Raw genomic sequence first — 14,524 nt, 5'->3', positions numbered from 1 at the left:
TATATATATTTATATATATATATGTATATGTATATGTATATATATACATATATATATATATATATATATATATATATATATATATATATATATATATATATATATATATATATTGTGCACAGAGATTTCGTTGTATCCCTTTCATTATTTATTCTTTCAAAATTTATCGCCAGATTTTACAGACTTTGATATTTATAATTTGAATGTAGTAGAGACTGTATACAGTATTTATCATATATCATATATATCCCTTTGACGAGATGACATTTCAGTGTGACATCATTTTCTATTTACCTATTTCAGTTTTACTTCCCTTTTCATGGTAGGTCGTAATGTAACCCTATAACTCTTTAGTTTATAATCAAATTCTGGTGAACATGTTTCCGCGATGAGAATCTTCTACCGCTGCTCAAAAGTTTGGCTGCTTCTTCGAGGACTTTAGAAACAGAGAAATAGAAAGACGAAACTTGAAAAATAGTGACATAAGTATATCAAATTCTACAAATCGCCACATTTCAAACTTTAATTATCATTAAGCAAAGGAATTTGCAACAACTTCTTGGAAAAAGCATAATTGTGCCCTAATATTGCTTCCATGCAAAAGAGAGAAGCTCTTAGTTAAGCAGATATGTTATAGCCATGTGTTGACATCACACAAGTTATAGGTATAAATATAACTCTCCAAAGTAATCGTAAAACAGGTTTCAAAATAGTAACCGAGTTATGAAGACGCGAGTGGTATATTATAATTGTTTTTCTGAATTTCTTTATTTCATTACTACAATATATTTCTTACTTCGGACAAGAAATTATTATTACTTGAAATTATGGCAATTTAGAAGGTATACACTATTTGACATATATTGCTTAGCCGAATTGTCGCATAACTACGTCTTAGTTTTCCATTATATACTAATATTTCAACATCGGTTAAGATAGACACGAAGTTAACTTTATGTCCACTGTACTTTCTGGGCCACCGTACGTTATTCTTAAAGCGGATACAGACTATTAGTTTTTGTCTTGTTTTATTGTCTCTTTGCTTTGTTTATTGTCTTTTTGCTTAGCTCCATTGGCAGATGATACAGCTCACCAGGTAGACGAGAGGCGGTATAACAGTGGACGTTACAGCGGATATGGTTGCCAAGGAAACAGATGCTCTGCAGGATGGAAGAGGACATCTAAAACACAAGATTTATCTTAATTTATGAAATATAAACTAAGCGCTTCTTATTCCTACACACAGAGACATAACTGTATATAGCAGAAGAATAAGAGACAACGCGGGAAATTCAGTAACTGTAATTTTCTTAATTCAGTAGATTTAGTACAATGGGTGTTATTGAAGATTGCTAGCACTTGTTGTATTCATCTGAGTTTTCTCTCTTACTCTAGGCTCTGTCTTTTTATTTTAATCTAACAAGCGCGAAAGACTGTCCCAGTTTAAACACTTCGTTATGATTGTTTCTTGTTTCCAAAGATGCCAGAAAGGACTCAACTGGCTCTTATTGTTACCCGTAATTATCACCATCTTGATAGAAGAAGATTCGTCTTTCTGAAACATTTCCTTGTTGAACTTGAATGTCATCTATAATGCATGGTTGGGAATATTTGACGTTTAGAAGCACAAGTAGAACATTTTAGACAGCTACTTCATGTATATCGACAATTATCTTGATACAATTCGATTTTAAATTTATATTTATATTTGATTTAAATTAAATACGAGCTCTGAATGTGTAGCCGTTTCGATGACCATATGTTAACGTATATGCAAAACTCTTTAAAAAAAAATGTCCTTGCCAAAATAAAAATGTCGTCCAAGCGTTAGTGAACAAAAGAAGCACCCGTGGAGCAGGGTGGAAGTGTGGGGGGGGGGTATTAGGAGGACATTTTGTTATTTCTTTATCTGCAAGTATAAAGTATAAGTTACGTTTTATGGAAATAAGTAATATTTATTCATTTATCATAACGCTGGTTAAAACTTCACTAGTTTGAGCAGTTCCCAAATTGCCTTTAGGAACTTTTTACTATAAGTTAAAGCTTAATACATGGATGCTTTTCCAAGCCACGGCAAACTCTAAATACACCGATTTTCTTTAAACTAAGGAATTTTAATGTTTACGTGTTGGGGACTCAGATTATAATAATAGCTTATAATTGCAAAACAATAATCTATATCTTACCAGAGATGATTTAAATTGTAGAGCAAATACCAGATAGCTGTCATTCAAAAGGCAGTTCCATAAAAATACAATCTTGCCGTGCAAATATAGTTTAATAAATGGGTACAGTGGGCTCTATAGACAGTAAATTCAAGCTAAGTGATTAAACCTCATTCTGTAATCGTTTTTAGAATGACTTATTAGTCGCATCAGGATGTTCGTTTGAAAAAATTCTGGAGATTCCTACAACCCTACCCCCCCCCACCCCAATAATACCGGCCCTGTATATACCCCAAAAATAATACCGGTCATGCGTAAAGAAGCGAGATAAACTATTTAAGATCTACCCTATCTACTAAACTAGAGTCACGAAAGATTCAACCAGAGTTATTTATAAAGTGGAGGACAATATTTGTTCTACCCGTCATTATATTTTTCTTAAAACGTACTGTATTTTAGATAAAAAATAGTTGTAACTTAACGTTCACCAAGTTTATATTTGATAAACATAATCATAATTTTGATTATCGTGTGGACGACCAACCTTTAATGATCGTTTGCATGTAAATGTCCTTAATACATTGATTGGTATATTTTACTAATACGACAAATTTAAAGAAAATGCTTATAGTTATCATTAGGTTTATTTCTAAGATCTACGTATTTTGTGTTGAGAGGATTGTGGAGCGGGAGGGTAGGTAATGAGATGTAACAGAGACACCACACTTGCCACAGACATGATCCATTCAGTGCAAAATACTCTATTAGCATTTGATGGGAACCAATCAGAAGCCATCAGAAGATCCATGCAAATGAAAACTCAATCACGCATGAGCGGAAGTCTCGGATAGTCTCCCAACATGACATTCAGCCATGGTCACCCGACCTCTGAATGTAATTTTCTGTAATTTATTTGCAGTTACAGAATGTTAAGGTTTCTGTTGGAACTCATGACAATATACTTAAAGCACATGACTTATATATAAGTCATGTAACATATATGTTGATGTATGTATGGTTAAACTGAAACCCACTTATCCATTGAGTATTATGATAAATGTGATACAGTTCCGGATGAATTTACAATTGTTTTCATTGATTACGCGGTTGGTTGGTTGGATTAAGAAACGACTGCAGGCGCTTTCGTTATCAGAATAGTGTTTTGAGATCTCGTTGAGACCTATAGTGTAAATGGTAAATCGCTTTAGGTTCTAGACCTTTCACATATTAATAGTTCGGGGCCTACTGCATATGAAACGTCCAGGTACACAGGTGCATACAGTTATTATTATTAAGAAAAGTTAACTCCCATTGGCCAGCCGATTTTGAAACTTAGAAATTAACGAATTAAGTTAAACAGTGTTTGAACTCAGAATTCGCTTTATGCTATTTTTAGACAATGAGTCATTATCGTTAAAGCAACAAAATGGTTTTGTTCCGATTAGGGTTGTTATAAACATTTAAATACATTGACATGCATTGTCATACATTTAAAGTAATTCTTTAAAGCGAAAAACATAAGAAAATCTACTTATGATAATAGAGAGGTTTTGTTTTTTGCGATATTGCAATGTACTTGATAAAATATCATTAAATGATAAATGTTAAATATTACATCATTCTTGTCTTGTCTTATTTTGATATTGTCATTCATTTGTTAATTATGTTTCATTGTCTTCGAAAATAAAGCACTGTAAAATATAATAATGTAACTATAACTAAAATAGAGGGGGGAATTGTTCAGTACTACTGTGGCCGACGTTATATATCACCTTTCTCTTAATAATATACTGCAAATCGTTACTTTCGTTCCCAAGTATATACTTGGGTTATATTACAGACAAGGGCGATTTTAAATTTAATTTAAGGAGGCTGCGACGCAGTTTGGCAAAACTTATTTAGATTTACAGAAGAAGCAAACCATATGTTAGTAGTGAAGAAGTAATTAGGGCAAGAAACTAGACCCCCAACTGCAGAAAGTAAAAATCTTGTCCCCTGTGGGAGATATCATAGGTATAACCAGACATTCGCCCAAGTAAACCACCACAGTGACCACATATATAGAGATTCACTGACTTGAAAGATTAGCCGAGTTTACAATTAAAAACAAGCCATGCAAGGGGTAGGGTACCATTTTGTCAAAGTTTAAAGTCATTATATTCACTACCACTGTAGAAAGCAAAATCTCATACGCCTGCCTTCTCTCTCTATATTCATAGTGTCTTGATAAAAGTTCTAAATTCAAAACAACTAAAATTTGCATATTGTGTTACAGAATGCACACAAAGTCCCGTGGCGTAGGAAGGTACTTTTGAGTGGGGGGGGGGGGCTGAAGACTGATGGCAGGCCTGGTGGCCTCAGATGCAATTTGGTGCAATATAGCACACTTCAACCCACCCACTCCATTTTGTATATAATTTTGCATTTTCACCTGGCCTTAGATGCAATTTGGTGCTCCAAATAAGATTTTTTTCTCATTTGGAAATGAAAAAGGGGTTTTCTGACTTGCGAAGCGGGGGGGGGGGGGGCGGAATGATACTTCCGCCCCTCCACATTTTTCACTGGGGGGGGGGGGCTGGCGCCCCCAGCCCCCGGTTCCTACGCCCTTGACAGAGTCTATTTTGTCGGGACATTTTGAGGTGACTTTGAGGTAAAATTCCTCAAATCAAATCAACTACCCTTCCATTGTTCTTTCCCCTTCCCCAAATTGAAACCTCTTCCGTTACCTCTGGGTATCATAATAACACCATATTAGTATGTATAGCTTACAGAAGCGATGACTTAGCAAAACAAGAATGTGAAAGCGTGGCGTATAAGATAAAGACATAGAATGGGGGTGACGTAGGGGATAAACTTGTAGAAGGCGGGGGGGGGGGGGGCGGGGGGACGTACGGTAAACATATACTAGAAGGGTGACTTAGAGGATAAACACATAGAAGAGAGGCGTAGCGGATAAACATATATCGGGATGACGTAGAGGATAAACTTATAGAAGGGGGGTATAGTAAACATATAGACTAATGAGATAAACACATAATACAAGGATGTGTAGAGGATAAACACATAGAAGAGTGGCGTAGATGATAAACACATAGAAGAGTGGCGTAGATGATAAACATAGGCCTATATAAACGGGTGGCGTAGATGATAAACTTATGGAAGGGAGTGTAGAGGATAAACATATAGTCCAGTGGCGTAGAGGATAAATAATATGATAATAATAATAATAATCAGCAGTTATTTTAACGACGTTTAAGCGACCACAAATTTGGGAGAAGACCCGCATACAACTTTCACGTCGGGTGGCTTCCAATTCAACGTTTTAACTCAAATTTAGAATCTTTTCACTTGAGAGAGTAATTTCATATGCGAAAACCGTAGATTGCCCTTGGATGAAAAAACACCTTATATATGACCCGGTCGGATATCGAGCCCGGAACCTCCCGATTGCTAAGCCTCATTGCTAGGAACGCCAACGCCTTAATCCTATCCTATCCTGTCTAAACATATAGAAGGAGACGTAAGGTAAACATATAGACGGGTGACGTAGATGATAATTATAATGAAGAGGGCGTAGGGTATACATATAGAAGGGTGGCGTAGTTGATAAACAAATAACGGTGACGTAGAGGACAAGCATATTATACATAAGTATAGAAGGTGTGTTGTTGGGAAATTAGGGCTGGGGGGGGGGGTACAGGGGTAGCTCTAAAGAATAGTGGAATCCGCTCTGATGAGCAGATCAGATTTTAGTGCTAGTAAAACCTGTAAGAATGTACCGCCGGTGTGCTCCCACACTAAGTTAGACAACAATTCCTGTAACATTTCGTTCCGAGTACAGACAACAACCGGCCGAAAAAGAGTAGGATACAGATGTACTGTAGGACCACCCAATTCTTTACAGTACGAGAATGAATTAGTTATTGAATAAACATATGTGGTACGTCCTTTTAGAAATATTTGAGGAGGCGGGGGGGGGGGGGGGTTAAGGAAGCACTCTTTTCTTCACCCGCGTAGGGAATCTGGTTGAGAAGCACTAGAGTGTAGAGGATAAACATATGGACGTGTCGCGTAGAGGATATAAAATATGGATTGCTGGTGGCGTACGATAAACACGTATCGAAGTGTCATGTTGGGGATAAACTTATAGAATCAGTGGTGGCGTAGGTAAACATTAATTCCTTGTATGGCAAAACATTTTCATCTGAAGTCATATACCGACGTTTTGTTGTAAATACGACACATATAGGGTTATAAAGAGTTAAGCCAGAACTGTATAAAAGGACAAACAAGAGCCAATTTTTCCGTATCTGACACGTAGGCTTTCACAGTTAAGCCGTGGCTTTTGGTTGGGACCGGCGGGAAGTGTTTATGCCTACTGCTTATCTTATGAAATACCATGGCAATTTTAAGCAGGGAAAGTCCCTGTTGTAAATAGCCTAAGTTCAAACTAGGTCTAGGCCCACTTTCCATGTTGGGGAGGGACATGTATAGGTTGGGAGATGACAATTAAGAGTTTGGCCCCATCGGGACCTCCCTAGTAATGAGACTAACGGATCCTGAGTGATATATCTTCTAACGATCTTCTGTCATAGTTTCGTTGGCCCAAGATGGATATCAGCGGGACCCATGTATGTTAGTTTGTTACATATATAGTAATAAACCAAGCTGTATGATGCAACGCAAGCTGTAATGACACATGTACTACTATACATGGTCACTGAAAGCAAACACTTACTTCTGAGGTCTAACGTATGTTATTTCAGGATCAGGGTCACTCCGCAGTTAAAATACATCGCAATCCTTGTCGCAAAGATGGCAGACCAAGACTGGGATACCGTTACATATCTTCGAAAAACAGTGAGACCGAAAGATGCCAAGAAAACTCAGGTAGGATTTATAAAAAAGGTTGTCTTCGCTGCCGTACCCAGTTGTTGATTTGTTTACAGTCGCTGAACTACCTAGTTCATGGTTATACAGATACAAATAACACGATAGGCTACGATACTCAGCAGCCTAAGCTAAAATGCTTATAGAAATGTGATGAATATGCCTTATAGTAACTAGTAATATCATCGATGTCGTATAAACCAGTACATATCACTGTCAGTGCATGTGCAATTTGTTCTTGGTCATTCAAGACTACCAATTTCATTCTAACCTAGGCTAGGGGAAAATGAAGAGACATCTTGAACAGACTTCCACCCAGAGTGTTCACAATCACATGCATGGGAGACATGATTAGGCATGCATTTAAGGCCTACACTCCTAATGGCTAGCTGAATAGGTTAACTGAAGAGTAGTTCATATCACAAGTTACAAAACGCCCAAATATTTGTTTTCAAACATCCTTTACTCTTCTTTCTTTTCCCCCTTTTGTTACCCATTTTTCATGTAGGCATTAAATGCTGCAAGAAGAAAAGGTGAAGAATTGGATACGTCCATGAAGTGTAAGTTGATAGCGTCAGCTGTTTTGAAAGTTTGGGAAGAGGTGTTACAGTACAAACCTAGAGTGGGTCCTTTTGTCACCTCAGATTAGCTACAGAAGTGGTAATGCAATGACATGGATACAAAAAGCAACATGTACAATCTGTACAATCTTGGTTATCTCTTTAGGTTGTTCAAATGAGTCAATCCCAAGCTCAATTGTCCAACAAGTACAGTAAAATAAAAAACCTTTAGTATAGCATTCCTCGGTTGGTGTACTCAACTTAGACACAAAGTTTGGTCAGGATATGTTATATGATGTATTATAACACAACTGCATTGTTTGATGTAAACTGCTGATATCCAGCACTTGAGAAACACGTATGCAATGTACATTACTGGTAGTGCAGTACTGGTATTGCTTAAAAATGTTTTCACATGTATAGCAAATGATAAAACAAAACGAAAAAACCTCTCAAGAAAATTTTCAACTAAATTTTGCGAGGGTAAGATGTCAATGTGGTTATGGCCTGAAAGCCATGTAAATCAATTGCTCAAGAGGTTAGTGTCGTATTGCAGTCAATCATTTATCCACTTTCACATTGCAATTTACTATGCAAACTGTATAACTGACTATCTACACAAATCCAAAGCTGTTTATTTTACACAAAACCATAGTGCTTTCAGTATTTTAAAACTCACAAAATGTTGCTAACGATACTATACAAAATGTGATACCTCAAACACAATGTCATCAGCTTATGTTACAACTCTTTGCCTAGTTTAACAGACGTGTAGAACATTTTATCAACGATAAACAAATTAATTCCAGCTACTCGAATTGTAGTGTTCTGCATTCTTTAAAAAGCAAGTAACACCTGGGAGGGAAGTCTACGGCGGTAGTATTTATCACTTGCTCAGAAATGTTTCAAGAAAGTTGTTTAGTAGTCTCAATGTTTTTTATATTTACTTTGCTAAATGTCAGTCTTCACTGTCCGTAAAGACCATGAGACCCTCTAAATTGTTTTGGGAATAAATACATTTTCTATCATGATTTCTGTTTGTTTGTATTTTCAGTCAATGCTGGTTCTAACAAACAACATTCTACTTCAAAGGATACTGCCAAGCTTGATAGGGAAACCGAAGAGCTGCATCGTAAGTAGGAAATCAAGTAAAATATATTATTGCAATATCTACTCTGTTTAACAGTATTCCATGATGTTGCCCCCCCTCTCTCCCCCCTCTCTCATTGGCTATGCAGCAATCAGAGGAAAAGAGATCTTTCAACCAGTAATGTAAATTTGATTTTTAATGTGGCTTTAACTCTGAGTAAGCCTTCGTTGCCTTAAAAATTTACACATAACTGAAACTCCTTAATCTCAAAAACAGATCCTTGTAGTTAGAACCTGTCCATTAACCTGCTAGTACTTAAAATTTCAAAACAGAAAGTTTTTTCCCCTAAACATTTATTTTGGTTCATTCCCAAACCTTTAAAGTTTACAAATCGTTTCATTCCCTGTGCAAATGTGATGCGGCTAATGTTAACAGAGTAGGTTTTCCAGGTACGTAAGCTTTCATGCTGATGGCGTTTAATATCTCCATCTTGGGGCGAAACTTCTAGTTTACATTATTTTCTTGCCAACAATTGTATGTATTGGAAAACAGTTGAGGGAGAAAATCTATTTAGAAATAATGTGTCTACAGTAGAATTGCACAGCAATTTTGCTTGCCCTGCCTTCACTATTAGAGGCTATTAGAGACTATACTGAAATAGATAATATATACAGTCTCATTTGGGATTCTAATATTCTGTGATGTTGCTGAACATTCCATGTATTTTTACTATCCATCTCAATCCTATAACATATTCAAGACTTTAAGTGCATTTTTTTTAGTTTAAAGCAATCCTTATAGTCCCTCCCCTCCCCCCCCCCCCCCCCACCTACCTTCTGTGCACTCCTCCTCATGCATAGATGAAAAAAGAGAGAAATAATCCAATGTTTGTCATTCTGCATCCCTTCATCTAAGTTCTTCTCTCTTTGGTCTAGATAATCGTATCACCATCGATGTTGGCAAACTCATCCAGCAAGGAAGACAGGATAAGGGAATGACTCAAAAGGATTTGGCAACAGTATGTAAATATGTTAACAGAATTAACTGGCTGGCAGATTGTGAAACTCACATTTAAAGATTGATAAAACTGAATATTTTGTGTATTTGAAATCTTATTTTTTTCGCTGGGGGATCCACACTCCTGTTTATAACAAATCATCTATGCAACAAAATTTTCAGATGTTATTTTCTCTCAACCTGAGATTTGAAGGAGTATAGTTATATGCCATTTTTATATTATTTTTAGTGGTTATATGCGATAAATATGAAAGACCTCTGAACTATTCTTTTAAAGTTCACTTTATGAAACCATCCAGGATGTCTCTTAGCTTTTACCAATTTGCCAAATTGCTTTGAGTTTGGCAAAATCTGTGACCAAATTCAAATCTCTGGCTTTACATCCCAACCTATATTCATGCATAAAGAGAGGGTAGTTTTAAAGCTTCCATATAAAATTTAGGAAATGTTATTTTTCTTATTTGTCATTCTTCTTTAATACTTTAGGGAATAATTCTTCTCTATAATCTATGGGGCGGGGGGGGGAGGGAGGGAGGCAACCCGTAGCCCGAATGGCCTCGACATTTGACTGACCAGACCTCCCTGTTAATATAAAATATAGTACTTTGTTGTTTTTGTTCACTGATTCTAAAAAAGATCGCTAGCATTGCATTTTGCTGTGAAATTTTAATTTTTCTACTATTACTCAATGTCAAGTTCAAAATAACAATTTTTGTGATTATTTTGGTACATTTTGAACATAACATGGGATAAATCTGAGTTGAAATATTTTAAACCAACTTATTGAACTATGAGCATAACTCATGTGAACCTACCCCCACCTAAACTGCAAAATATACTGTAGCCCAAGGAATATTCACCTTGCATACTTGACTTGAAATTACATGTGTAAAAGGAAAGTGTTGGAGGACTTGCTTGAACACCCCCACCCCCTCCCCTCCTAACTTGTTGCATGTGTTTGTTTATAACATTATTTTCCATGATGTTTTTCTGTGATGCTTGTTTTCCAACACAGAAAATAAATGAAAAGCCACAGGTGATCAACGACTATGAAGGAGGCAGAGCAATTCCCAACAACCAGATCATGACAAAGATTGAAAAGGCTATCGGTAAGGTCAACTAAATTGTTTCCATCTCTATTTGTAAACAAGTATGTTGAATAAATGTTATCTATTTACTGCCTCAGACTTTAGTAAATCCATACTTGTACTTGTATTCTGGTATAGTAGCTTTTGCTCATGCAGTGCTAGCCCTCATTGATTTGTGTACAAATCTAGTATTGTGCAGGAATATTGAGTACTCAGTCTTGTCGCCCTGAGAGCCTTCCACTGTACACATCCTCATGCTGATAGCAACTGAGAGTCTGCTTGTAATCCAACTCCTGCTGTTGTTCTCATAAGGATACCAAGAGGGATTCTGCTTGTGTAATTGTACTCCTGCTGTTGTACTCGTAACGATACTAAGGGGAATTCTGCTTGTGTAATTGTACTCATGCTGCTGTACTCATACTAATACTGTTGTACTCCTACCACAGATCTGATGGGTTTTACCCCATTTTTAAATTTTCAGCATACAATACCTGGAATATCTTGACTGAACTGTTGTTAATTTCCCCCACATTTTGCAAAATGTCACTCTGCCATTTGAAGCACATACTGTGTGTTCGTCTTTGAACCTGTGTGTACTGTAGACCTAACTCATGGGGCTTTAGTCAACACTGATGCCTGCTTTCTCAGCATGTTCAAAAATATCTTATTTTTACATCTCTTACACCAAAAACAAACCGAAAGCCGACAATCTCAAATGATTGCACTCACCATAACCACCATTTGGTATTCAGAAATGCCAGTTTATGCCAAGAATTTTCAATCATAAGAAGTTGTAACTTTGGCCAGGAGCTGATGGCAGGTCACATCTTCTTCTAACACACAGATCTTTCTAATTTAAGAGAGTCTGTGTGATTTGCGTTAAACAGTTTAACTCTTTTCCACCTTGGTTCCTTCTCTTTTTCTTGTTTCTTATCTGCAGGGATGAAACTAAGAGGTAAAGAAAAAGGACAGCCGTTAACATTTGGGAAGAAAAAGTGATCAATATTGCCTCCACCGACATTTCACAATCATTTATTTACAAGCTGTTAGTTAATGGATGGTGACCGATGAGCAGAGTAATGCTTTAATCCACAGTGGGTGCACGGAATAACGGAAAAATGAGGGCATTCATTGTACAACCAGTTTGAAAACAGCAGGTAGACTTCAGATGGGAATCATTTGCTGGATGGACATTGAACGTGTAAAACTTTCTGGTGATGATTTTTCTTTTTAACCGATTGATCATCAATAAATCTGTCGTGAGGTGCTAATGTCAACTGATGATGTCTTATAAATTGTTGTATCTTGACAATGTGAGATAATTAAATTTCCCTTAAACAAAGTTTTTTTAGTTATGGAATGAAACATTTATGGTGTAGTAACAGCGCACAAAATTTACACAGGTTTTGATGCAAAAAGACCAGTTTTGGCTAATTCTAAACATGTTTAGAGGCAGTTCTGAGAAGCAGTAAACTTGGACCTATTAGATTTATTTTAATCACCTCTCGTAACCAGTCTTCCGATGCATACATTATTTGGTTTGAATGCACCCTCCCCCCCCCTCCCCCCTCCCAAAGCAAAAAAAAAGATGCACCTTCTCTTGGCAAGTTGTTTCATTGACAAAGCAAAACCAACTTTAATTATCATTAGGAATTTATTACGTAAATGTTTAAATGTTGTCATGACGTCAGGTGTTATATTTACTTATCCAGGTGTGAGCTCATAACATCCCCATAAACATTTGTTGTACTAGAAGTTATCAATATAGTGTATAAATATAAATGCTTACTGATCACATAATCCATTGTTAACATTAACCTCAGTTCATGCTTGCGCCATTCAACACATGATCCAGTGCATAATGTAACTGGCATGCCAACCATGTATATCAAGGACTCTTAACAGGAGGACCTGTTGGAAACTTTGGCTCATTGAAGATTTCCATTCTGTCTGCAGGGGAAAAAAAAGCCTTCCACAAACTTGCACTAACGGGGTTCGTGGGTCCTTAAGGCTTGAACAATGAACATGCTATTGTCCTACCCTGTAGTTTGATTCTATCCAGCCCAATGCTCCAACTACTGCTTGCCTTTGGCTCTTGTGGAAAAGAAATTGAAAACACCTGGTACTGTAGAGTTACACAGGGTGCTAGCATAGTCTGTTTCTTGTGGAAAAGAAATTGAAACACCTGGTATTGTAGAGTTACACAGGGTGGTGCCATAGTCTGTTTCTCCTTTTACAGAGTCATCACATTCAGTTGTACTGACACTTGAATCATGAATTGAATTGTACAAGTACTGTATGTTCTATGGTGAAGGTTTATAGAAGGTTCTTCCTCGCTGATCCAATTCACTATATATATATAGATACTTAAAATTGCAAAGCTCTTGATAGAAATATTCAAAATTGTGTTGATAAGGGTATTGACATATTGCTGAATAAGATGGTTTAATAAAATAAGTTTTTGTCTTTTGGAGTACGACGGAACTAGGATAATCAGTATGACCTATATTCCTTGGCAAAGATGGTCCCTTTTACCCTTATCCACTCGATGGATATCGGTAAAGGTTCAAGGTAAAGGAAAGTGTAATCATAGGTGAAAATAAGAACCTCTTTATCCCAGCTCTTGTCTTCATAGCTTGTTCCATTTTGTAAAGATGTAATTTTGCTTGACTTTTCATTTAATGTGGGGCAGTACTTTTGCACCAAAATCTGTAATGTCCTGTAGACATTACAATAACTGTTTTTTCTATTTTATTCTGTTTAAATTAGAAATGTTTATGTTAAGTTCAATTGTAAAAATAAACAACCATGGGCAACTTGGGAAGTAGATGAAAGTGACTTCATTAGAATTTAAAGGAATTTTTATGAGTGTAAAGTCTGACTTACCAAAACACAGAAACAATTAAAAGCATAATAGTTGTCATAGTTAGCAAGTCAATCTTCTCATTAATACCAAACAAATTGATTTCATTTTAATTGGAATACCATATAACAACATACAATGGTGGACTGAAGAATTCATGTTGTGGTTCACTTTGTCTTAGACCTTGTTCATTTTCCTCTGTTTTCCACTTTGACAATGCATCATTCTTCATATTTCACAAGGGAAAGCTGACCGACATTTCTCTCAAATATAAGAAAACCATGAAACCTAACAGAAAAGTGACGTGCAAAATCATAGTCCTTTTTTGTAGCTCTCATTATAAATATATCAACTTTTTGGGAAATAACTATGAAGAAGAGTTAAGTAGGATTGACATTTCACACTGTAATCTTCGTTCTTCAATCTATTTCTCTTGGTGTATCAATGGCTCTTTAATACTTTACCATCATTTTCTTTTTCTTGTGTGTGTGTGTGTGTGTGTAAATAAGTATGGAGTTGATAGTTGTAGGTATCATCAGCTACATCCTTAATATTATAAGACAAAGGTTCATGAAACCTACCAATGTATAAGTACATGTAGCAGGCATGAACCAATAGCAATGCTAACAATGCAACCATTGTACGGTGTGTCAATCTCTTTGAAGGAGTTGTTCTGTATTTCTTGTAAAGTGTGTGCGCTACAATTTTTCTCGAAATAGTTGTAGACAAAAAGTTAAATGTTAATGAGTTGCTTTTTGTGTATAAATAATGTTTCTAAACTCCTCCCAATCAAATGTTCCAAGACTGAGATATCTGCTGATACTCAAACTGAAATAGATTTTACATCTTAA

The 14,524-nt window shown here is 36.3% G+C and overlaps 2 protein-coding genes across 2 annotated transcripts in view; both read left to right on the top strand.

Moving 5' to 3' along the window:
• Positions 1-3,779, top strand: part of LOC139963784 (uncharacterized) — a 35,375-nt gene extending 31,596 nt beyond the window's left edge. The window contains exon 3 of the mRNA XM_071964909.1: positions 1,068-3,779. Coding sequence (XP_071821010.1) covers positions 1,068-1,204 — 137 coding nt within the window. The 3' untranslated portion in view covers positions 1,205-3,779. The remainder of the gene's footprint in view (positions 1-1,067) is intronic.
• A 2,880-nt stretch (positions 3,780-6,659) lies between these two features.
• Positions 6,660-14,169, top strand: LOC139963783 (endothelial differentiation-related factor 1-like). The gene is made up of 6 exons (XM_071964908.1): positions 6,660-7,055; positions 7,564-7,615; positions 8,670-8,747; positions 9,641-9,723; positions 10,738-10,831; positions 11,751-14,169. Exons 1-6 carry the CDS (start codon positions 6,858-6,860, stop codon positions 11,807-11,809), a joined length of 564 nt encoding a protein of 187 aa, XP_071821009.1. The 5' UTR covers positions 6,660-6,857; the 3' UTR covers positions 11,810-14,169.
• Positions 14,170-14,524: the final 355 nt, after the last annotated feature.

The sequence above is a fragment of the Apostichopus japonicus genome, chromosome 22, assembly GCF_037975245.1.
Source record: "Apostichopus japonicus isolate 1M-3 chromosome 22, ASM3797524v1, whole genome shotgun sequence".
NCBI lineage: Eukaryota > Metazoa > Echinodermata > Holothuroidea > Aspidochirotida > Stichopodidae > Apostichopus > Apostichopus japonicus.
This window is presented reverse-complemented; position numbering and strand designations above follow the sequence as displayed.

Excerpts from the sequence above, each read along its gene's own strand:
- LOC139963783 (XM_071964908.1), top strand. The coding sequence starts at position 6,858 with ATGACACATGTACTACTATACATGGTCACTGAAAGCAAACACTTACTT. Across the intron at positions 7,056-7,563 it reads AAGATGCCAAGAAAACTCAG|GCATTAAATGCTGCAAGAAG; the intron begins GTAGGATTTATA and ends TTTTTCATGTAG. Across the intron at positions 10,832-11,750 it reads AAAGATTGAAAAGGCTATCG|GGATGAAACTAAGAGGTAAA; the intron begins GTAAGGTCAACT and ends TCTTATCTGCAG.